At 41.3% G+C, this 23984-nt stretch overlaps 1 protein-coding gene across 1 annotated transcript; it reads left to right on the forward strand.

Annotated features, from left to right (window-relative positions):
* The first annotated feature begins 715 nt into the window (after nt 1-715).
* smg5 (SMG5 nonsense mediated mRNA decay factor) lies at nt 716-22733 on the forward strand. The gene is made up of 22 exons (XM_078252237.1): nt 716-1149; nt 1538-1636; nt 3136-3259; nt 3984-4140; nt 5480-5569; nt 5916-6005; nt 7442-7520; nt 7615-7740; nt 8938-9006; nt 10399-10628; nt 12935-13072; nt 13490-14407; nt 14518-14687; nt 14771-14846; nt 16104-16279; nt 17311-17469; nt 17712-17771; nt 18435-18594; nt 19984-20074; nt 20251-20325; nt 20450-20588; nt 21269-22733. The coding sequence occupies exons 1-22, from the start codon at nt 1085-1087 to the stop codon at nt 21350-21352; spliced, it is 3375 nt and encodes a 1124-aa protein (XP_078108363.1). The 5' UTR covers nt 716-1084; the 3' UTR covers nt 21353-22733.
* Nucleotides 22734-23984: the final 1251 nt, after the last annotated feature.

Here is a 23984-nt window from a genome sequence, read left to right on the forward strand (position 1 = left end):
AATCTTAAGCACACTCATATTTTATAAATTGATCATATGTTTGTTTGTAAAATCTAAATCTGTTAAGTAACAACTTCAGCTATCAGAGAAATGTAGTGGAGTATATGAAATACTGGAGTAGAGTGTATAAAGTAGCATACAATCAAAATACTCAAGTAAAGTAAAAGTACCTTAAAATTGTACCTAACTACAGTGCTTGAGTAAATGTACTTATTACATTCCACCACTGGATTTCAGACAAACACGCAGTGGTGAAGTAACTGTTACTTTATAGGCTACTTCTATTCCACTAAATGGTAGATTTGGAGGCAAATATTATACATTGTACTGCACTACATTTATTTGACAGATGTAGTTACTTTGTAGATTTGGATTATTAATACAAATACAAACCATCTAATAAATTATGATATATTATTATAGGCGAGGCTACACAGCAATATCAAGAAATTATAATTAGTCCCACCTTTAACAGCTGCAACATTAATGTTGTGTACACATTAATACATCAATAATTATAATCCAGTGATTCATAATCTGAAATTGTTCATTCTGCACAATGAGTACTTTGGTATTTTAAGTAAAACAATGTATAATATCTATTGGCAAAGTAAATGTTTTCATCAAGATTTTCGAAAGTGGGGGATCTGTAGACAACCTGGCAACCCTTCATTTAATCTGGTGATTGTGTTCTGTACTCTCGCGGTATTCAGGCGGTCGCTGCCTGATAGAAATAATGGCCGCCTTCGTAGCAATGGCTGGAATAGGGAACAACACAAGAGGCACATCAGAGCGTTTTAGCTGACCAGGAAGAGCCTAAATTATAGGGCACCCCCTCCTACCCGGGTTTCAGAACGGATGGGTAGAGGGGGTCTTGCCAAAGGACACAAGAAACGAAAGAGACTCGGAGGGAAGGGGAGGAAAGCTAACGTTATCTTGATAGCTAGCCCTAGCTGGCTATCAACACGGTTGTCACTGCCGGGGAACAAACCCGAGTAGCCCTGACAACTGCGTGTCGGGAGGGCTGAAGGAAGCGGTGACCAAACGCTGGAGCGTGTGATCAAATAACTGACTAGGCGCTAATATGAGTGGACCGGTGCAGGACAGTGAGCCAGAGGCGAAAGTCCTTCTCATCAAGCGGCTTTACAGGTAAGTTGTAAGGCCGTTTTGCGTTGCTAACCAAGGTGCTAATTGAACGTTATTGTGCTGGCTAACTTAGAGCTAGCCAATCAATGTTTGCTACCACAAGAAAGGGTACATCTTTTCCTCCATTCAGTAACCTGTCACGACAATGAGTAGCCCAACATCCCCGCATTCTCAGCCAGTGTAACGTTAACTCTAACATCAGATAAATCTGACCGGGCAGTCATCATGCTTTGTGTAGCTTTGATAAATTATTAAGCTGCATTTCATTACTGCGTTTATTACAAAGAAATGAAACAGGATGGTTGCTAGCATTATAGCCCGCAGCAATAGATCACAGCGTTAACCTTGTCATTATGCTAACTAATGCTTTCTCTTGCCCAACGCTACCCAGGGCTGTGGTGGAATCTGTGCACAAGCTGGATGTCATCATCGCCAGCAAAGCATCCTACAGAGAGGTCTTCAAGCCGGAGAACATCAGCCTTCGCAACAAGTATGTCCAGCTGTCTCAGCAATGTTTGTGAAAGGAGGCAGGAGTGTAACTTAAACATCTGGCCAGTGGTTCTGAATGTTCCTGTTTAAACCAATAAACCAGTCGCCGGTGGCTCACCTCTGGTTCATTTAGCTGACCCTAGCTAACCCTAACCCTATTAGCATTAGAAACATGTCTTATATATCAAATCTAACCATTTATGCTTCAATATTACCATTTGATCTGTGAGAAATTGTGATCTCTGCAAGACTAAACAAAAAAGATAAACGTACTAATTTGTGCTTAGTCATACAACCTGTGAACAGGATCCAAGTTGTTATTTTCATACTGGATACAATGAACCAAAACCTCAAAAAGTGGAAGTTAAAGGTAAATGTGAAAAAGCGACTACTGGACCGTGTGGCCACACAGACAGGGAGACAGAGGAGATGGTATCTTGTTTCGCCCAGTGAATGCCTTGGGAACCAACATGCACTCTAAAAAGTTGACTAGATCAGCCTTCATTGTGGTCTGTTTTTTTTTTTTTATTAAAGATGCTAAACGTTTGCTAGTTCTAGCTGCTTTTCTTTGTCATATAGGATAGTATATTAAAATATCTTTGGGTTTTGCACTGTTGGTCTGACATATAAGACATTTAGAAACCTCATCTTTGTCTCTGAGAAATTATGATGGCCATTTTTCACTATTTTCTGACATCAATTAAAAAAGAAAATAATTGTTAGATTAAGTATTTGTTGCATGTGCATTTACACTACAATACTAGGGCATATGCATCCTTGACACACTTGTGGCACAAGTGATCAGATTCCATTGCACATATTTTGGGATAATTTTGCACCTGTATTCAGAGGTACCCACAAGTGATCAGTTCCCCCAAGACATGATAGGGTAAGAGCCGTAGTTATATATTGTACTTCACTTGCAAATGGGATAATTTAGCCCGTTGGTGCAAGGTGAGGTTCATATTACTGTTGAGTATTATATTATCCTCTTTGGCATTGAAGAATAGAAGAACTAAGCGAGAGAGAATCATTTCTTCGAAGAGGAGATAATGACAAACACTGCATGTACTTGACTAAGTACAGTAACATAATCTTGTTATTAACTGCACACATAAAGTGGGGACTGAGGTTTCATCACAATACTCTGGTGCACAACTCTGACTTCTGAATCAGTTTACACAGACCATGGGTGTCGTAGAAGGGAGGGCCACGCTTATTAGTGATTTTTGTCCGACACTACCAGAATCATCAGTTGTCACTGATGTAGTGTAGTGTCTACTGTATGAAGGAGGGCTGGCTGCAAATAATGATAATTTTCAATATTGATTAAGCTGCGGGTGAATCACTCAATTAATCATGAAAAAATGCCCACTTACGTAGCCTCACCTGTTCACGTGATACTAGGTTGACTCATTGGTCTACTTGTCAAACCGGTGACCCAACTCCCCCCTTAACTGATGCATGTGTGAGTCTGTTTTTCTGTCTGTGTGTTTTCAGGCTGAGGGAGCTTTGTGTGAAGCTAATGTTTCTTCACCCTGTTGACTACGGCCGTAAGGCAGAGGAGCTGCTCTGGAGGAAGGTTTACTATGAGGTCATCCAGGTTATCAAGACCAACAAGAAGGTAACTGGCACTGCAGCTGTGGAAAAGATCATCTTTGCATGTGTTAGCCAACCATTTTTTTTCTGTTAGCTGGCTTAACATCCTGGCTGCCACTTGAAGATCAACTCTACTATATCTGCCATTTTGTGGTCACTGGTGTGTAACATACCTCCATAGAGTACCAAGAGTGTGTTCCTGTTATGCATGTAAATCAAACCTCTTCACTGTTGGCACTTTGCTCTGCTATTGGACACAACATGGGAAAACCATCAAACATTATTGCCCTCATCAAATGAAGAATTCTGTTCTAATGATGTAATAAGTGTGTGCTTCACCCTGTGTTCAGTTGCTTGTAAACTTGAATATTGAAATTTTTGAATGTCATCTGCAGTTGAGTTTTACTCATTTGTTGCACATTTGTTTGTTTAAACGTGTGTAAGTTAAGAAGTCTCTTCCTATAGGGTAACTCCACTGATTTTATACATACAAGTCTGTTTACAGGTCTTGTAGGGCTGCTTGATTATGGGAAAAAAATATAATCACGATTATTGAAACTTTATCTTTTTCATTCAGTATGAATTTTTTTTTTTTTATACACGCATATTTTAGTGTTCAATGCTTTTGAGCCTTTTTGATGCTCATTGTAAATTACAGTCTGTATGCAACGTAGATCCTGTTTATTATTGTGGTTTGCATTTCTAATGTATTGGCTCATCTCTCTCTTTTCTCTTTTCCTCCACTGTAGCACATCCACAGTCGCAGCGCTCTGGAGTGTGCCTACCGTACACACCTGATTGCCGGCGTGGGTTTCTACCAGCACCTGCTGCTATACATCCAGTCACATTACCAGCTGGAGCTGCAGGACTGCATCGACTGGACCCACGTCACAGACCCACTGATAGGTCAGATACGCAAAACACAGACACACAGATGTAGAACATTCAAACGTGCAAGCAGCATCTAATCTCTTAATAAATGTTTGTGAGTGGCGGGGTGAGCTCAGTTGGTAGAGCAGGCACACATATATAGAGGCTTACTCCTCGACGCAGCGGCTACGGGTTCGACTCCGACCTGCGGCCCTTTGCTGCATGTCATTCCCCCTCTCTCTCCCCTTTCATGTCTGCATCTGTCCTGTGAAAATAAAGGCCTAAAAATGCCCAAAAAAAATAATCTTTTGTTTGTCAGAAGGATGTGTAACATTCATACATACGTACATGCTTGTAAATATGCATGTCCATTTAAAAAAAAAAAAAATCATTGAATTTAGAAATCTTGATCACTTACAGGCCTTTTTCACTTAAGAGGTTTTGACAAGTAACACTGGGAAAAGCACAGGTGTGAATGATAGCTAGATTGTATTTAGCTGCGCCGGTTTCAGGATCCTGGTGTTGTGCATGCTGGTTCACTTTAATGGCTTACTGGAATACTAACAGCTCAACATGTTTGCCTTCTATTACAGTGTAGTTTGTTTTTGTTTTTTTAATGCACTCTCTTCTAGTGAGAAATGAACTTAAATCCACATACGTATAGCTTTTTCTTTGCACTATTCAGATTAGCTTTTTCGTGTGAAAAACCCATTCAGCTTGGTATTATGAATATTTTGATACTTGTGGATTTAATATTAAAACTGCTCAAACTGGAAGCGTCCACTGGAGCGTCATTTACAGCTGGTATTAGAATGTACTTTTACCTACTCAGATAATGAATAGTGTGATCACACCATTGCATTCAGACCGGGTGTTTGTGTCCATTGTCTGAATTCAATCCGTATCAGATGTCAGTGTCCCCTTGCACTATGCAAAGCACACGTGCCAAGTCAGTCTATTGTCGGCGAAGACAAACAGACAGGTGCAGGGTCACCCAACTTTGTGGTACGGTGCGGCCGGTACTCGTCCTTTGCCTCAGATGTCATCAGACAACAGGGGCTAATACCAGGTAGGGGCTGTAATCCTGTCTCCCAGCATGAAGTTTATTTTATTAAGAAATATATAAATGTTTTTGGCCACCTAAAACAAACGCACCTGTGGACATTACCACGTCATGGAAGGAGAAACTGTGTTTTGAAGTAATAACTGGGTGCTGTCTCTAACATTCAGATCATTCTGCTGATTGCAAATTGTTGCTTTGCTGGAATTTAAGCTTGTTTTCTTTTGTCACATAACTCCAAGTCATTTTGGGTAAGTGCATTAGCTAAATGCTTTAAATGAAGAAGAAAAAACATTGCGTAATTGTTCCCCGCAGGCCGAAAGAAACCAGTGTCAGCCACCCCCAAGGAGATGGAGTGGGCACAGATGGCCTGTCATCGCTGTCTGGTCTACCTTGGAGATCTAGGTAATAACATGATAAAAGAATATGCAATTATATCATCTCTCTACCCAGCTTGTAGAGGTGTGAGACAGCATGTGTGTGTCATTTAGCGTGGGGAATGTTGGCTCAGCTATAGAGTATAATTGGCAGGAGGCTGTTTGGTTGGTTTACAGAGATATCAGTATTTTTTTTTTTATTGATTTCACATTATTAAGCTGAGAATTACAGAAGCAAATGGAATTATGTCTGCGCCGTTTTCGGTTTGCCTTTGACATATAAAAGAAAATAGAAATTAGTTTTAGCCAAAGTCTATCTTGATGTTAACATTTATTATTGCTTTTTTTCTGTTATTTTAATATTTCCTCTGCAGCCCGTTATCAGAATGAACTTGCTGGAGTGGAGGCCGAGCAGCTGGCAGAAAGGTTTTACCATCAGGCGCTGTCCGTCATGCCACACATGGGTGAGTGACTGTAATGTATGATTTCTTTCAAGTTTTCAACCTGGAACCTATTTTTCTATGTTTTTGTGTCTAAGTGACTGAAGACTGAGAGTGCTTACGGTGCTTCAAAAAAAATGGGCATTGTCGGTGTTTTGTCATTTTTATATCGCAAGTATCGGTTCTCGTGACATCCCTACTTTAGAGCTGTTTCTGGTTAAGCAGAAAGGTCTCAAAGAGGTTTTAAAGGTGTATCTCTGAAGGGATCCTTTCCATAATGTTGTCAGATACTTAGAATATTAATATGAGCCTGTCAGTGGCAAAACAAGCACTTTTGTGAAGGTAAATACAAGCTGGACAATTGCCCTATTAACTTACATTGTAGCTTGTTTCGCCGCTGCCGATTGAAGAGATCTTGCTTAATACTGGACCAATGTCAAAAATTGTTGTTCCCCATCAGTCACTTAGACACAAAACCATCCAGGTTGAAAAAAACGGTAGTTACCCTTTATCACAGCACTTTGCTGTTGCCATGGCCAGGGAGAACCTGGTAAAGTTTGTTTTCTGAGCTGGGAGAGCTTTCTGTAAGCTGTGGAAATGCTTTCATCAGACGTGATTCCTTTAGTAGCCAGACGAATAACAACAATGTTACCCATGGTTCTGTAAAAAAAAAAAGAAAAAGCAATTGAAGAAGGCCACTGAAAAATATTTATTCTGTTTATATGTTTAGATCGCATGTACATTATGTGATCAAGAATTGCTTAAAGAATAGTTTGGCATTTGAGGAAATACCTTTTATTGGCTTTCTTGCCAAGAGTTAGATCCATACTGAGATATATATATATATATATATATAAAATCAAGTTCAATTTTATTTATATAGCACATTTAAAAACAACCATAGTTGACCAAAGTACTTACCAATCTAAAAAAAAAGAAGGGGTGTACTTATTTATGCCCCCTGTATTTTAAGGAAGAACATTTATTTATTTGCGATACATTATTCATTCACAAAGAAAATTGGTGTCCTTAAAGGTTGGATTTTTCCTAATTTTTTTAATTAAGGCATTAAGATCATTTTGCAAAAGATGATTTTTTTTTTTTATTCCTCTTTTTAGTCAACTTTAGCATGGGTGTCCCAATTTTTTCACATGACTGTATGTGTGTCAGTCTTGTGACCTTCATTTTAACGATTTTGTTACTTCTTGCTACTATTATCCTGAAAGGACCCATAAGGTCATCAACACCAAATATCATGTAATGTTAGTTTTTTTGTTAAGTTATTACATGTTATTTGTGGTCTCCAAATCTTGGCTTATAGCACTGCAACAATTTTTTTTTAAAGATTGAGCAGAACATTTAGGTAATTAGACAAAATATTAGGTAATGATTCTGTCCACATCAGGCATCTCCAAAAATGAAGGTTGCCTTATTTACCCATTTCACCCACCTGTCGATAGGAATGCCTTTTAACCAACTGGGCACACTGGCAGGAAGCAAGTTCTACAATGTTGAAGCAACCTACTACTACCTACGCTGGTGAGGAATGTTTATGTACTATTACGTGTGATGCTAACTATTGAACCACAACCCACTAAGTTAGGAGTCTTAACAGAGTTTGTATCTGTGCTAGCATCCAATCAGAGGCCCCCTTTGAGGGTGCCTATGGCAACCTGAAGCGCCTGTTTGACAAAGCTGCCAAGATGTACCACCAAGTGAAGAAGCAGGAAATGAAGAAGCTGTCTCCATCTCGACAAAGGTGAGGAGGAATCACAGGATTCTGAAAAGTCCAAAGAAACATCCGCAAGTTCCTCTGAGGCTTCCTTAGACCACGAGCCCTCTCTGGACAGCAGTGGTATCAGTAATGGGTTTCTCTGGCTTGCTTGGTAAAAATCAGTCTGAAATAAACAGACTAATTTGACTTCACTGTGCTGAAATCCCAGAGTAATTTTAACCTAGTCCCAATTGACATCTGGGGTTTTCACATAATTACCGACTCGCTTGCCTTTTGAATCATAAAGGCTCTCTAACCAGTGGTGGGATAAAGCAGCATCTCTCTGCAGATGGGATTAGATAATTAATGATCCCTGTGGGGAAATTATGTTGTTGACACAACAAAAGTAACAGAGGAATCAGTAGAAATAAAAGGTGAATATGCACACAAATGAAGCATGTAAAATGCTTGAAGAAAAAAAACTCTGGAAAAGAGTGTAAAAAGGTCATGTTGCTTGTCTATTATGGGATTATTTGCATGGAGCAAATAGGATTAACACATTCTTTTACCACCTGGACAGAAATCAATGCTGTCTTTATTTCATTTACATGAATAACGCTTAACTCAGCTGTGGTGTGTGTACAGTGAGAAACTGCATTATGTGTTCATTCTATGTTACTATGCTTTCATTGAGTTAGATGAGGAGATTGAGTCCATACCTTTTGTTTGTGTACCAAGTAAACAGACCCAGGCCAGGTGTTTGCCCCTGCGTCCAGTCTTTATGGTAAAGGCTGCTGGCTCAAACTTCATTTTTAGTGTAAAGTCATGAGGGTCGTATTGATCTTCTCATTTAACTCTCAGCAACAACAAAAAAGCAAATAAGCATATTTCCCAAAATGTCCAGCTATATTTTTAAGCTTTCTCCTTTAAATGGTCTCGTTATTTTTTTCTATTCACTTACCAAGAGGATATAGACTGTCTTAGCAAAAGTAAAAGCAGTAATAGAGTGCCCTTGTTTGAAACACTTTGCAAACAATAGGACATTCAATACACCACTGTTTCCATTAAAGTTTTTGCTTGGGTTATTTTTACAACATGCACAGGTGTCTCTTAAAAAAAAAAAAAAAAAGAAAAATGTAAAATGGAAAGAAAATGCTCAATTTGATTCATAGAATTATGATACAAAATTAACATATCTGTAATCCATGATTTCCATTATATTGCTATGACTTTTTTCTGCAGATCAAAAGACATTAAGCGCCTCCTGGTGAGCTTCATGTACCTTCAGAGCCTGCTGCAGCCCAAGAACAGGTGAGTCCACTCCACTGTTTTAGAACCAGTCCACAGTGCAAATAAGTCTTAACCATTTCATTGGTATGTTAAGACTACAGACTACATACTGTTTATGTATGTAATCTCTTAAGGCAGTGACACACCCATCCGAATATCGGCCGTCGGACAGTCTGGCGAGGTCAGTGACTCGAGTTTGCTCGGTGTGTTCCGTGCCGTCATCCGTCCGAGGAGCTGTCGGCCTTCATTTTGGCCGACCTGACATGTTGCGTCGGAGGGCGGGCAGTCGGATTCCATGACCAATCTGATTGGTGGAGTGCTAACCCAGAAATGACGAGCGGGATGAGCATGACTAAGCCTCTCAAAATCTGAAATGAAGACAAATTCAGCAACTGCATGGCCTATTTCTCGCTTAAAATGTTTTCAGAAACACGTTTCGGGGACTATCTTCGTAAAATATGAGATTGTATTCTGAACGAGCCGCCATTATGCCCCGTTGAAAAATCCGGGAGCAGCCAGACCCACGTGACACGTTCGTCCAATCAGCTGCCGACAATACAGATTAGTGCCACCTGCTTTTATGGAGACGTATTACACACTTAAGTCGGCGTCGCTTCGGTGTGTTTTTGCACCTCGGGGAGCCGACTGATCAGTCCGACTGCCTTTTCTGCCAACGGTCAGCCGTTGGGTTAGTGTGTCAGGCGCTTTACCTGCACCCTTGATATCAAAGTCAAATATTTGCTTTTGTTAAGTGTGGACAGAGGTGTTCTAGTGTTTACTACCTGTAAAAATATTCAGACTGGTTTAACAAGCAACAAACTGTACTTTATAGTTCATGAGCACCTGGTCCGGTTCCGGTTTTGGTCCGTCCTCCGCCACGCGCCGTACCACACCGGGAGGGTCTCAGAAGCGGAGCGTCTTGCCTGCCTGACTCTCAGATTTTATCATATCTACAAGTACTTGAAAGAACAATCGCATGTTTATTAAGCTAGTATCTACCTTCCACTCCAAGCACTCCTGCAATTAAACTCCATGCCTTTCTTTTCTGGCGTTGTCCTTATGAAAAAGATCTGTGGTGTCTATTATGTTTTTCCACCTCCAAGATGAATCTCTCGTCGTCCGTTGTGTTAGAGGAGACATGTACGATGTTGGGCCCGAACACCTTGCGTGAAAAGTAGATCTGGCGCGTATCTTTAGCGGAGCAGAGAGCCATCAGACACATGCTTCTGGGACGCAGCGCTGCTGGTGGAATATCATGCATTGACTTGAATAGCCGCGATTGTTCGCGTAGGTCACGGCGCCTCCACAATGCGTGGCAGACGCGCCCATTGGAAAATAGGGGTAAGATTGTGACATCGTATTTTTAGTGTTTCATTTTCATGACATTGCTTCCCCTCCTCTGTCTGTATGTAGTCTAATGGAGACGGAGCTGACGTCACTCTGCCAGTCGGTGCTGGAGGACTTCAACCTGGTGCTGTTTTACCTGCCAACGGCGCCCCATGGCGGTGCTCACCACTCCCCCGGCGAGGAGGAGGAGGAGCAGCAGCAGCACGCTGACAGCTCCTGCCCCGTGCTGCCGGACACCCTCGTCTTCAAGATGGTGGTCACTTGTCTGATGGTGGTGCACAGCCTGAAGAAGGGAGGTTAGTGCAAGTGTGATGTTAAGGCTGGTGTGTGTTTCACCATTTTTTGTCTTCCAAAATAATTTTTAATACATTTTGATATTAATTATTGATATGATTTAATACATTTTTACATACATACATACATACAGTGGGGCAAAAAAGTATTTAGTCAGCCACCAATTGTGCAAGTTCTCTCACTTAAAAAGATGAGAGAGGCCTGTAATTTTCATCATAGGTACACTTCAACTATGAGAGACAAAATGAGAAAAAAATCCAGAAAATCACATTGTAGGATTTTTTATGAATTTATTTGCAAATTATGGTGGAAAATAAGTATTTGGTCAATAACAAAAGTTCATCTCAATACTTTGTTATATACCCTTTGTTGGCAATGACCGAGGTCAAACGTTTTCTGTAAGTTTTTACAAGGTTTTCACACACTGTTGCTGGTATTTTGGCCCATTTCTCCATGCAGATCTCCTCTAGAGCAGTGATGTTTTGGGGCTGTCGCTGGGCAACATGGACTTTCAACTCCCTCCAATTTTCTATGGGGTTGAGATCTGGAGACTGGCTAGGCCACTCCAGGACCTTGAAATGCTTCTTACGAAGCCACTCCTTCGTTGCACGGGCGGTGTGTTTGGATTACTGTCATGCTGAAAGACCCAGCCACGTTTCATCTTCAATGACCTTGCTGATGGAAGGAGGTTTTCACTCAAAATCTCACGATACATGGCCCCATTCATTCTTTCCTTTACACGGATCAGTCGTCCTGGTCCCTTTGCAGAAAAACAGCCCCAAAGCATGATGTTTCCACCCCCATGCTTCACAGTAGGTATGGTGTTCTTTGGATGCAACTCAGCATTCTTTCCCCTCCAAACACGACGAGTTGAGTTTTTACCAAACAGTTCTATTTTGGTTTCATCTGACCATATGACATTCTCCCAATCCTCTTCTGGATCATCCAAATGCTCTCTAGCAAACTCCAGACGGGCCTGGACATGTACTGGCTTAAGCAGGGGGACACGTCTGGCACTGCAGGATTTGAGTCCCTGGCGGCGTAGTGTGTTACTGATGGTAGCCTTTGTTACTTTGGTCCCAGCTCTCTGCAGGTCATTCACTAGGTCCCCCCGTGTGGTTCTTGAATTTTTGCTCACCGTTCTTGTGATCATTTTGACCCCACGGGGTGAGATCTTGCGTGGAGCCCCGGATCAAGGGAGATTATTAGTGGTCTTGTATGTCTTCCATTTTCTTATAATTGCTCCCACAGTTGATTTCTTCACACCAAGCTGCTTACCTATTGCAGATTCAGTCTTCCCAGCCTGGTGCAGGTCTACAATTTTGTTTCTGGTGTCCTTTGACAGCTCTTTGGTCTTGGCCATAGTGGAGTTTGGAGTGTGACTGTTTGAGGTTGTGGACAGGTGTCTTTTATACTGATAACAAGTTCAAACAGGTGCCATTAATACAGGTAACGAGTGGAGGCCAGAGGAGCCTCTTAAAGAAGAAGTTACAGGTCTGTGAGAGCCAGAAATCTTGCTTGTTTGTAGGTGACCAAATACTTATTTTCCCGAGGAATTTGCAAATAAATTCATTAAAAATCCTACAATGTGATTTTCTGGATTTTTTTTTCTTCTCATTTTGTCTCTTTTTTATTTTTAATTACAGGCCTCTCTCATCTTTTTAAGTGGGAGAACTTGCAGAATTGGTGGCTGACTAAATACTTTTTTGCCCCACTGTATATATATAACCGAGTAGTGAACAAACGGTAATGTTTTTCTTTTAAATGTCCTTTTTAAAGCGGCAATTCTGTTTCAGTATCATCGTCAGTGGGCTTGTATATCTACATGATATGATGATTGGAATAATTAATGGCAGAGGAAGAAGTCACCATCCGGACTCAATTTTATTTCTGTGGAGTTCTTCAGTTAAAGCTTTAGTGCGTAATTTATTGATATTATTGAGCGTCATGTGTATCATGTGGACGCTCCGGCAGTGTTGTTGTCATTACTTAGAATTCCTCATGGGGGCAACAGAAACTACGCACTAGAGCTTTAACTAGCCAAAAAAGGCCACTCAACTCTGTCCAAAACACCCACTAAAGTTGTCCACGTTTCTTGCCATCATAGTGGATCTGTGATGGATCGACTCCCAAACAAACATTTGGAGACTTACTTGAAATATAAAGATGTAAAACTAAAGAACGTAACCGATATATGCAATGAGTATGCGTAAGATTCATACCGCCACAGGAAATGGCGTCTTCTGGTAGTTATTAAGAAGTACGTAGATAATTTGTTTTATTAACAAATGTTGTATTGTGTCTTTAGGATCAAAGCAGTACAGTGCGTCCATAGCTTTCACTCTGGCGCTGTTTTCCCATCTGGTGAACCACGTCAACATTCGGCTGCAGGCTGAACTGGAGGAAGCGGAGAGTCAGGTGCCGCCACTTCACACTGACGCCACAGGTGAGAGAGGAAATTCCTGTCTACATACATAGAGAGAGAAATGAAATCAAATGCAGCTACAAGTTAGTTCAAGGCTAATAAGTCAGTGCAGTAAAGGAAATCTCCCGGCCAGTGTCTGCCACATACGTAGATCAATTCGTCAATCCCAGTGTATTCTCATTAGCAACATTATTTAGGCTTGAAAGTACTGCTTTTTGTCAAACTACAGCTATATGCAAAGCTTTTACAAGTCACGAGCAATTTTAAAGTTGAAGACATTTCTTAATTCTTTTTGACATACTCTTTCAGGACTAACCCCTTGGAGAACATTTTTTATGTAATGGGAAATATGTACTGTAGTTAGAAGTACAGAAGACATCTTTGCCAAAAAAAACTGAATGAAAACCGAAAAAGTACAATTTTTCCTTTTTTATTTAGATGACCTGGAGATGAGGGATTTGTCCGCTCCATTGACAGATCGCTCTGATGACAAGCCTCTGCAGAATGGCTCCCTGGAGCAACAAGATGAGGAGGAGAAGAAGGATGAAGATGGCTGTGAAAGGGATGGCGCCAAAAAGCTTTGCAGTGTGGAAGAACAGCGCAAGTTGGAAGAAGAGAAACAGAGACAGAAGAAGAAGTACACCCGCCTCTCTAGACTCCGCCGACGCCGCTGTGCCCGCAAGGACACTCGAGGAGAGGATGAAAGTGACTTGAGCGAAGGCTTTGAGAGTGAAGAGGATGAAGATGACGATGACGAGAGAAGGGGTCGCGCCGACTCCACAGGTGCCACCACGACAGGAACCCCGCCCAATCCTCCATCCATCAGGAAGGAGCCTAAGAGAGTACCCCTGGGTGAGGGGGTCAGCTGGGGGAATAGCTCAGAGGAAGAGGAGGAGGAAGGAGGGACGGCGTTTGATGTAGAGACCGACTCGGACATGAACAGCCAGGAGTCTCGCTCAGACCTGGAAGACATAGAGGACACGGAAAACTCCGACAACTTGGAGGGTCAGGCGCGGGAGCACCAGGACGACGAGGAAGATGAAGACCAACCCAAGGAAGAAGGAGGCATCCGAGACGGCGACACACCCCCGACCACCAACGGGCCTCTCATGCCCAGCGACGCCAGCATCAGCAGCAACCTCCAGGCCATGTCCTCACAACTCTTCCAGGCAAAGCGCTGCTTCCGCCTGGCGCCAACCTTCAGCAACATGTTGTTGAGGCCTCAAGGCTCATCCTCCCCTGGTATTCCCACCCCTACTGACGCCTCTGCTCCCCCCTCCCAAGAGACACCCCCTCCCCCTGGGGATTCACCCTGCGATATGAACCCTGGTACTGCCAACGGAACCAATGAAAATGGTAATGTGCTTTTTACCTCAATGTTGCATATTATCTGTCCTTTTTGTGTGGGTTTTCCCACAGTTACTCAAACTTGTCTTTTTGCTTAATTATTGTGTCCCCTCCTCTAGACTTGGACTCGGATTCGGAAGGCAGCCAACACAGTACCCCATCAGTACATAGTGAGAAAACCCTCTTAGAGAAGATGGAGATCCTTACCAATCAAGGGTTGATTCAGGTGGTGAAGGTCTTTGTTGATTGGCTAAGAACAAACACCGACATTATCCTTATGTGTGCACAGGTGAGGGGGCACAATGTCCTGCTTTTTTTTCTATTAACATTGACATTTTAGAAGTATATTTAACAAACTGGTTCTCTCTGCAGAGTTCTCAAAGCCTGTGGAACCGACTGTCTGTGCTGCTCAACCTGCTACCAGATGGCAGCAAGATTCTTGAGGCTGGTGAGTAACTGAAAGACTGCACTGCAAAGAGATTTATACTTCTGTATGGCTTAGTAGGCACAGGATCGCTCATACGTGTCCAGGTTTTATTCCCACTGGGTCCACTAATAGTAAAATGTCTGTTGAGCCACTGGGTGAAGACATTGCCTAAACTACTATTTTAAAGGACAGTTGGATGAGAGGATTGGTACCACTCTCATGCTAAATGTAAAGCTAGAGATAGCAGGTGATCAGCTTTGCCTAACGGGGAAACAACACCATCTGCAGTCACCCACAAACAACACGTAGCTACATGACAAAACATGCTGGAACTATTTCTTGACTTGGCCAGTCACTTTATGGAGTCATTTTTACATTTAGTTTTTGTGCATCAAACAAACTAGTTAAAAAACCCATTTTAATCTGTAAAAGTTAGAGGTGTTGGCGGACAGATGTGTTTTTTTTGTTGTTTTTTTTTTTTTTTAACCTTTTTATAAAGAGAATTATATTTTTATCATTAACAATATTATTATTTGGTCTTATCTAATTAATGGTTTAGTCATAGGCATGGGCTGGTATACGATTCTGACGAACCTTCAGCAAAAATATCACAGTTTTACGGTATTGCGGTATTTTTTTTTTTTTTTTAAATGTCTGGGTAAAAAACATTGTTTCCCATTGAACACAATGTATTTTATTTTTCAACACACTGCACACTGGCAGGGAGACGGATTACTAAACTGCAGTTTCTCTCCTTGACCACTCATAAAAAAACAGCTCATACTTTAGGAAAGGTATGACGGAAAATGTTAGTGGTTTTGAAACCTTGACTTTTTCAAACCGCGGTATACCTTGAAAACGGTAACCGGCCCATGCCTATTTAGTCATATTATTAAATTGTAATGTGTGTGTGTGTGTGTGTGTGTGTGTATAGTTGGTGATGCTAAAAAGCAAGTATCAATTACATGCTTTAGCAAAATGAGATCTGAAAGGAATTTGAGAATATTTGCCTGATTAATGTAGTGATTATTTAACATGTGATCTTCCAAGTTGGTAAATGTTTTTTTTATGTATATCTTATGATTATTGTGATATTATTGTTGTCCATAATCCCAAGATCTTATTCCATCCCTTTACTGTGAGCACTCACTTAACAAACATTGCTAATATTTAGCTCTCACAATGAATATTTGTCTTCCTGTGTTTTTTTTTTTTTTACACTTGACTGTGCTCTGAGTCTACAGCTCATTTATTTATGTATCCGTGTGTGTGCTGCAGAGCTCGGCCTGAACGCAGAGGTGACAGAGCTGTTAAATGAGTGTGAGCAGCCCGGTTTGGTCCAGAGTCTGCTGCTGCCTGAGGATTTGGCTCTGCGACACCTGCCTGCTCTCAACGTAGCTCACCGCCGTCTTGATTTTACACGCCGCAACCCCTCTCTCAGCTCCCTACAGGAGGTACACACACGAGCACACAGATGCACACAGGATTCAGTCTTAACAGATGTTCATTGTTGGTCGAAAACATCGGCTAACAACCAGAAGGCATCAGATCCACCATGCCAATTACCATCTTATTATTGTAGAATCATGGCACTTGGTTTTTGCCAGCTGTGGTGCCTTTTTTGTGAGCCAGTAAGTTGGCAAATATCAAAACAGTATTATTATCTTAGACAAAACTATTTTCAGTGTACAATATTCAAATCATGGACAATATTCAAATCATTACTGAAATTTCAGGAAAATCTATACACTGAACCAAAACTAGTTTACTTAAAGGGGCTATACTCGAAATACTGAAGGAAAAATAAAGTGGAATTGCCTCCACACAGCTCTCACAGACCTCTCCCAATTCGTGAAATACCAATGGTTTTTCACGCCCACATGGCCACATGCATGCGCTGCCGGACCGGCTAGCAGAAGCTTGGATTACAGCGCACACAGGGAGTGCGACTTCATTCTGTGCTCAGGACGCCATTACTCCATTATATCTTTACATGGCAAATGTTTGTTTTCTGCTGTATTAATGTTCTGAACGTCAAGCACGTCACTCACTGGGCAGTGCATGGTTGTGGTGGTGACAAAAACTGCCACTATTTTTAAAACATTTCTAAAAGATTTAATGAAATTAGCTCAGTAATTCAGACTGGAGCTGAAATGATTGGTCGAAAATGGATTGGCAGCTATGATGACGGGTTGATCGTTTTAAGATCGTTCTTTTGTTTACATGAAAATATTAATTAGAGCATCTTTAAACCATTGGTATGTATATTCTGTATTTAAGACATCTAGGTTTATCTGTCATTATCCCAGCTTTCACAGGACAATGAAACATTAGACACACACACACAGGCCCTTCGTTACACACTCAAAACATGTTGTATTTGTGGTTAAAGTCCTTTTTTAAATGTAATTTATCCAACACAATATTGTATTACCAAACATAACATAGAAGCAATAAAACATTTTCTTCTTTCTCTTTCCTTCAGTGTGTAGTGCGTGTGTGTTGCATTCGCAGTTTTGGCCATTTCCTGACGAATCTCCAGGGCAACGTGCTGCACTACAATCCAGAGGCGGGCATATTCACCAGCATCAGCCAATCCGTACAGGATAATCTGGTGCAGCAGGCCAAGGCCCAGTTCCGAATGGTGGGTGACATCTGAACAGAACAGCAAGGAAGAAGAACCACAGGGCACTTGCATTCAGTCAAGTCTCGTTATTCTGTGTGCAGTTTAGAAAGGAAAAATTGGGTGGTTGTGTAACTGTTGAACTAAATAAATGTGAAGAATGTTTAATTTATGACCTGGAACCAAAATGGGTTTTTACTTGTAAGCAAAGCAGCTGTTGCTTTTTGTTGTTGACTCTCCTGTCTTTATCTTTGTTTGTCCAGGCTGAAGAGGAGGCTCGTCGAAATCGCTTAATGAGGGATATGGCCCAGCTTCGACTACAGGTTTTTAATATTATCGCTTTCCACTGACTGTTTACCCTGTCTGTGTTTTCCTTTTTAAATCTGAGCAATCATACAACAAAGACCCAGCTGTGTGCTGATAGTCATCACTGCCAAAAGAGCAGTTCCCAGTGTTTTGTTTGAGATATAGAAAATGTTGAAACATATAACGTATTTTCTTGTGTATGGAAATTGATTAGACAATATACAGAAATAGTATATGGTTACCTTTTTATTGAGTGTAAGAGCCACTTTGTGAAGAACAAAGCAGGCATATTGTTTGACCAGAACATGAACCAGCTGACATCAGTCTAAATCTCACTGAACACTCGCCACAATCATCTGATGCAGGTAGTGCAAACATTGTAGGAGCTCTGAGATGGTTGTATTATATTTCTTTGACCATAAAACCCATCTTACGGGCGCCCATATATAGAGGTTTACTCCTCGACGCAGCGGGCACAGGTTCGACTCTGGCTTGCGGCCCTTTGCTGCATGTCATTCTCTCTCTCTCTCTCTCTCTCTCTCTCTCTCCCGCCCGCCCCTCCCCTTTCAAGTCTAAGCTGTTCTATAGAAATAAAGGCCTAAAAAATGCCCCAAAAAACCATCTTACATTAATTGCACATCATCAGCTGTTGGATCTCTTTTTCTGTCTGATCCCTGCAGTTGGAGGTATCGCAGCTAGAGGGCAGCCTTCAGCAGCCTAAGGCCCAGTCGTCCATGTCTCCCTACCTGGTGCCTGACACAGCTGCTCTCTGCCAGCATCTGAACCTCATCCGGCAGCTGGCCAGCAGCGGCTGCTTCATCATCATCATCCCACGGACAGGTCAGTGCATTGATTGCCTCATCCTTTGTCTGTCCTGAGCAGCATGGTGAGTAGCATATTAAACAAGGTAGATTAGTGGTGATTTAATGATTTGCAGGGGTGCTTTTCATGATCTCTGACATTACTGTAGAGAGGGACAGTCATGCCAAATACAATACAGACTCCTCCTGTATTACATGACTAAATCTTCCATTCAGTAATCTCACATAATGTTACTTGATATCTGGTATTAGACCTGAAAAGTCTTTAAAAACCATTGAATTCAGTTTCCTCATATACTGTAAAGGTCTTAAAAATTCTCAAATTTAACTTACAGAAGCCTGGCATAGAAAGAGATGTTAGTTAAAAAATGTGTTTGTATCCGATTGCGAGTTTTTGGGAGACGCTATACAGTACGCCTTTTAAAATTTAAAGTGGGATTGTTGCTGAAAGCTGTTCAATCCTTTTTTGTGGAGTTTCAGGCAGCACTGTCAGACCTGTAACAAACACTGTCACTACTGCTCGCTACAGTAGCAAGCAAACTCATCGTCTCTTAAGGTGCAAGTGTCGATTTTAGCAAAAAGTTCAATGAATTAATCATTTTCTGCCACTTATGCGGGTCCAGGTTTGTGTGCATTTTATTAATTATATCATTAGAGATTATTTTTTACATACTGCAGGGAAGTACTACAAAATAATGGGATAAAATAATAAATAATTCTAGGCCATTTCATCCCTACTGGTCTTCCATTATACTTTCATACTTTGGCTGGTATAATTGTGAAATGGGTTTTAAATCATAGCATATCATGAGTATTGAAGAGGTCTTAAGGTACATTTATGTTAAGGAACCCTGCCGAAATAAAGATATACACAAACACAACGATATACACAAGTTTATTGCAAAAACAAAGTGTCGTTATTCTGGACATTTAGCCTCAGATTGTATTTTTATTAAGTGCATTTCCTGTTCAAAACCCAATATTTGGGGCGACCTCTAGCCCCATGTAGGCAGCGGCCCGGGTTCGAATCCGACCTGCGGCCCACCTTTCCTGTCTATCCACTGTCACTATCATGTGTGCCTCTCTTGCTTTTCTTATATTGTCACAGATATATGTTTCTTTTGTAGGTTTAGAGTATAATCTCACACTTTTCTGCACAATAGTTGTTTAAATTATTTGTCAAGCAAAGCAAAATGCCAAATACTGTATTTGTTGGAAATGTGAGGATTTGTTGATTTTTGTCATTTACATGTCATTTTGGAGCACTTGGTCAGACATGACAAGCTATTTGAAGACATCACCTTGGACTCTAGTAATTCTTTGTTTTCACAAAGTCGGTTTCTGATTGAAATTTCGCTGACGTGACTGTTTGCTCGGGCACTTAATCTGGACTACTTCTGTGTTGTAGTGATTGATGGACTAGACAGGTTGAAGAAGGAAAATGCCGGTGCGAGGGATGGCATCCGCTTCCTGGAGTCTGAATTTCGCAAAGGCAACAGGTGGGTGTTTGTGTTACGTGTGTGGTGACTGATGGAGCTTCTCGCTGCACTCTTTTAGGATGACTTTTTTTTTTTTTTGTTTGCTAGTACATGAACACAAACCTCACTTTTTACTCCATAAAACTCCCTTTATTTTGGCGGATTTCTTAAACATTCTGTATCACATCCTTCTGCAGGTACATACGCTGCCAGAAGGAGTCTGGTCGCAGTTTTGAAAGAGAGAAACTGAAACGTCAGGACATTGAAGCCTGGTAAACCATGCTATCCTTTCTCCAGTTACTGCTCTGTGTATTCTAAAATACTCATTGGATGACTATGACTTCTATTTTGATTGGTCCTCTTTTTGTATTATTTTTTTATTTTATTTATTCCTAGGCATTTTTACAAGATGGTGGACAGCTGTCGTCAGCTAACTGTCTCCCAGAGCAACGGAGATGAAGATACAGCCGGTATGGTGACCATTCTCACTGGCCATCAAGTGGAGGAGCTTTGCACTCGGTCAGCAGCAATGAAGGTCAGTCACTCACTGCATTTTGTTACGCTGCAGACTGGAACAAACACTCAGCAAAGTGACATTTTCCACCACGACTAGTGTAAAAGAAATTCTAAATTTGTCCTCTCCTGAATCGGAATCAGAAAAAGGTGTATTGCCTAGTAAGTACTTACAAGGAATTTGCCTTGGTGGTTGGTGCATACAAAACAAACATATTGAACATTAGTATGAAATAAACAATAAATACAGAAACAAAGAGCTGTTTAACATAAACGTTAAAAAAAAAAGAGGCTGAATGGATTGAGAACTGAATGTGGAAAAAGCTTTATGCTGTTCAGTTTTTGCTCCAGTGCTGTCCTTTCAATGTTCATACAGATCCCACAGCCACCTGGTGATGTGGGGAGTTGGAAGTTAAGATGCTGTTGGACGATCCAACAAACACTTCTGTTGAAGCACACAGATACCCTTATGACTTTAAGAGTGTATCTATTACGCGTGACAGACATTTCTAATCTTCTATTCTTTTCTTCGTTTCAAGAAATCGTTAGACTTGTGTTAGAAAAACATTTGAATTAACTGTAATGACTAAGAAATGTATGTAAAAGCAATGTGTAAAAACTGAGGATATTTTGTACTTAGTTTTGTTTACATATTTTTGTTATGTGCACATTTGCATGTCTGTTATTTTCCTCCCATGCCAGGCGGCGATCCAGGCGGCAGGATCAGCGGGCATGGAGCTGAAGAACATCGTGGCGTTCTACCGGCAGTGGAAGGAGATTGGCTGAGAGGTCAAACGGGGGCAGCTGTCGGCGCTGCAAACAGCTGATCGATCACAACACTCGCTCCCTCTCTCTCTCTCTCTCTCTCCCACTCTTTTGCTCTGTGTGTATCTGCATCTAGGCAAGGCAAAAATCAACTCAAAAGAAAGCTGAATCGAAGGAAAGAGTTAAAGCTTAGAGGGGTGGAAAAGTTAAAGCAGTGGAGTTTAAAAAAAAAAAAAAGAGAAATGCAGGCGAAACGGCGCTATAAGAAGAGCAGATCTCCCACCTCCCAATCCTAAACATAAAGAGTGACCCCTAGTGGTCGGGGTGCGGAAACAGTGGGGGGGAACGCTACACAACTTTTAAGTGCCCCTGGTTCACACTCTAACCAGGAATACACTGTATATGTTAGCAAATGAGTACATACATGTCAAGAGAGAAACCGCACACACACATAAACACATTCACACTCAGATGAATCCATATAGATGTTTAGAGCAGTGGTTTGGATTCTGTTCCCTTCTTCCCTTTCCCTTCAGTCTGTATTGAGAAAACAGGGTAAAAAAAAAAAAATGTGCGAGTCTGGTAGGGCTGCATTTTTTTTTGGAAATTCGAGGGTGTATGAAGACAACTTAATGATAGAGAAAACACACTCTGTCCACCTGACACCCGAGGCTTCCAGCTCTACAAAACAAGCCAGGAGTCTTATAGCTCATATAGGCCTCAAGGAAAGGTTGAGGAAGACATATGTACACTTCTCCGGGATTGGTTTCCTTCCTACGTGGCTCTTTTTTTTATTTTTTTTTTATTATTTTTTTTTATTATTATTATTTTTATTTTGGTTTTGTTTTTTCTTTATTTGCGGTGCACTTTTGTGACCAGTGACTTATGTATTGTGCTATCTCTGTATGAGAAGAGGAAAAAAAACAAAACAAAAAACATGACAGGTGTTGCCCTGTTAAAAGTTTTAATTTGGATTTTATTTTTGTACCCAAATGTTGTTTATTTGCTTTTTGTAAGCTAAATCTGAATGAGATATGCAAGAATGTTTAAGGGAATGGGTTGTTGTTGTGCATTGATCCACTGAACAAATCCTTCAGTTCTTAAAATGGGGGGGAAAAAAAACTTATAATCCAGAATTTATTTATCAAGGTGTCATGTTAGAGGGAGATAGAAGCTGAATAGCCTCATGTTGTAGCTAGTCATCAAAGAGGCTCAGAAGAGAGGGGCCAGCTGACTTTCCCAGAGGAATGTGGGTTGTGTTTCGACTCCTGTAAACTTTTAAATGTATCCCATCCACATCACCATTTCCATAGTGACTGTCCCATCATGCACAGTGCAAAAGAAAAGCAGTATATGTGTGTGGCCATGCATTGAACAATAAAAAGAAACTCATATAAGATGATGACGACTTGTTTCTTCTTACTATTGTTCTGTGCCGGAAAATGAATTGACAACTATCCAAAAAATCCTTATATGAGCATTCCATCAAGTGACTTTACTCGTTGTGAACAATACTATGAAACCGTTTATTTTCTTCTGGGGGTCTGAAGAGTAAAACGACACGGGCCTGGGTTGGTGAGGGCCTGGTGCTTCAGATACTGGTGAGACATTCAGTAACCGATCTGTGAATTTGAAGGCTTCTAAGGTGCAAAAATGGTGCACACAGGTGTATAATGCTCAGAGACCTGAACTCTCTGAACTCCTCATGTGAAGTCTTTCTAGGCATTGCCTCTCTCCCCCCCCCATCATCTCTTGTGTTCCTCTCTGTCCCGGGCCCCATGCCCACCACTGACCGAGCACACAGAATAACCAATCCCCTGGCAGCAGGGTCAGTGCCACTCCAACAGAAGATGGCTGGCACTGGGGCTGCCCCCCCTGCCTTTTTTCTCTCTGTTTGCTGGGTAAGGGGGTTGGGAAATCTCACTAACCCAAGGCAACCCTCTTTCTGTGAGCCCATGAAGCTGTGGGGCTGCAGGGATTTCAGTAGCAGTGGACTGATTGGAGTCCCGGGACAGGATGAGAGGTTTAAACATACAAACAGCCTGTAAATTAGATTTATAACTTTAGTTAATTAAAAGCACCGGTCATCTGGTTGAGAAATGTCCATGCAGGGGTCTGTGCTTGCAGTGGGGAAATGCCTCGCTTGCCTGGAGTTTATGCGTAAGTACATTTTTCAATACAGTATTTGTCTTTTGGGCATGCACTTCAAATGCGCACCTTATTAATTTCTACATCTTGCGTAAAATCTCTCAGAAATGGTAGAGTTTCATTTAGAATGAATGGCATCCATGTTTGCTCTTATGTTAATGATGCTTGAGCTCTCTGCCTTGTCTCCTGACATTGAAAAACAAGGCCTTTTTTGTTTGCCACATCCAATGGAAAAAAAGTCATTGCCCTGAGGGTGGGATTTCGATATTGGCGATGCAGTAGTGTATTTATTCAGTTACTGCCGGAATGTGCAGAGGAAGAAAGGGAGACTGCTTGGTGCAATAGGGATAGTGCCCGACTCTGGAATAATTATGGATTTATCATTTTTATATTACCAGAAAATTATTTCTTAACTTTTTTTTTTTCCCTCTCCACGCGCCGGAATCCCTTCATCAGAACCTACAATGATCCGATCGAGCACATAAAGCTGAAGGGTCAGACGGAC

Source organism: Sander vitreus, chromosome 6 (assembly GCF_031162955.1).
Source record: "Sander vitreus isolate 19-12246 chromosome 6, sanVit1, whole genome shotgun sequence".
Taxonomy (NCBI): Eukaryota; Metazoa; Chordata; class Actinopteri; order Perciformes; family Percidae; genus Sander; species Sander vitreus.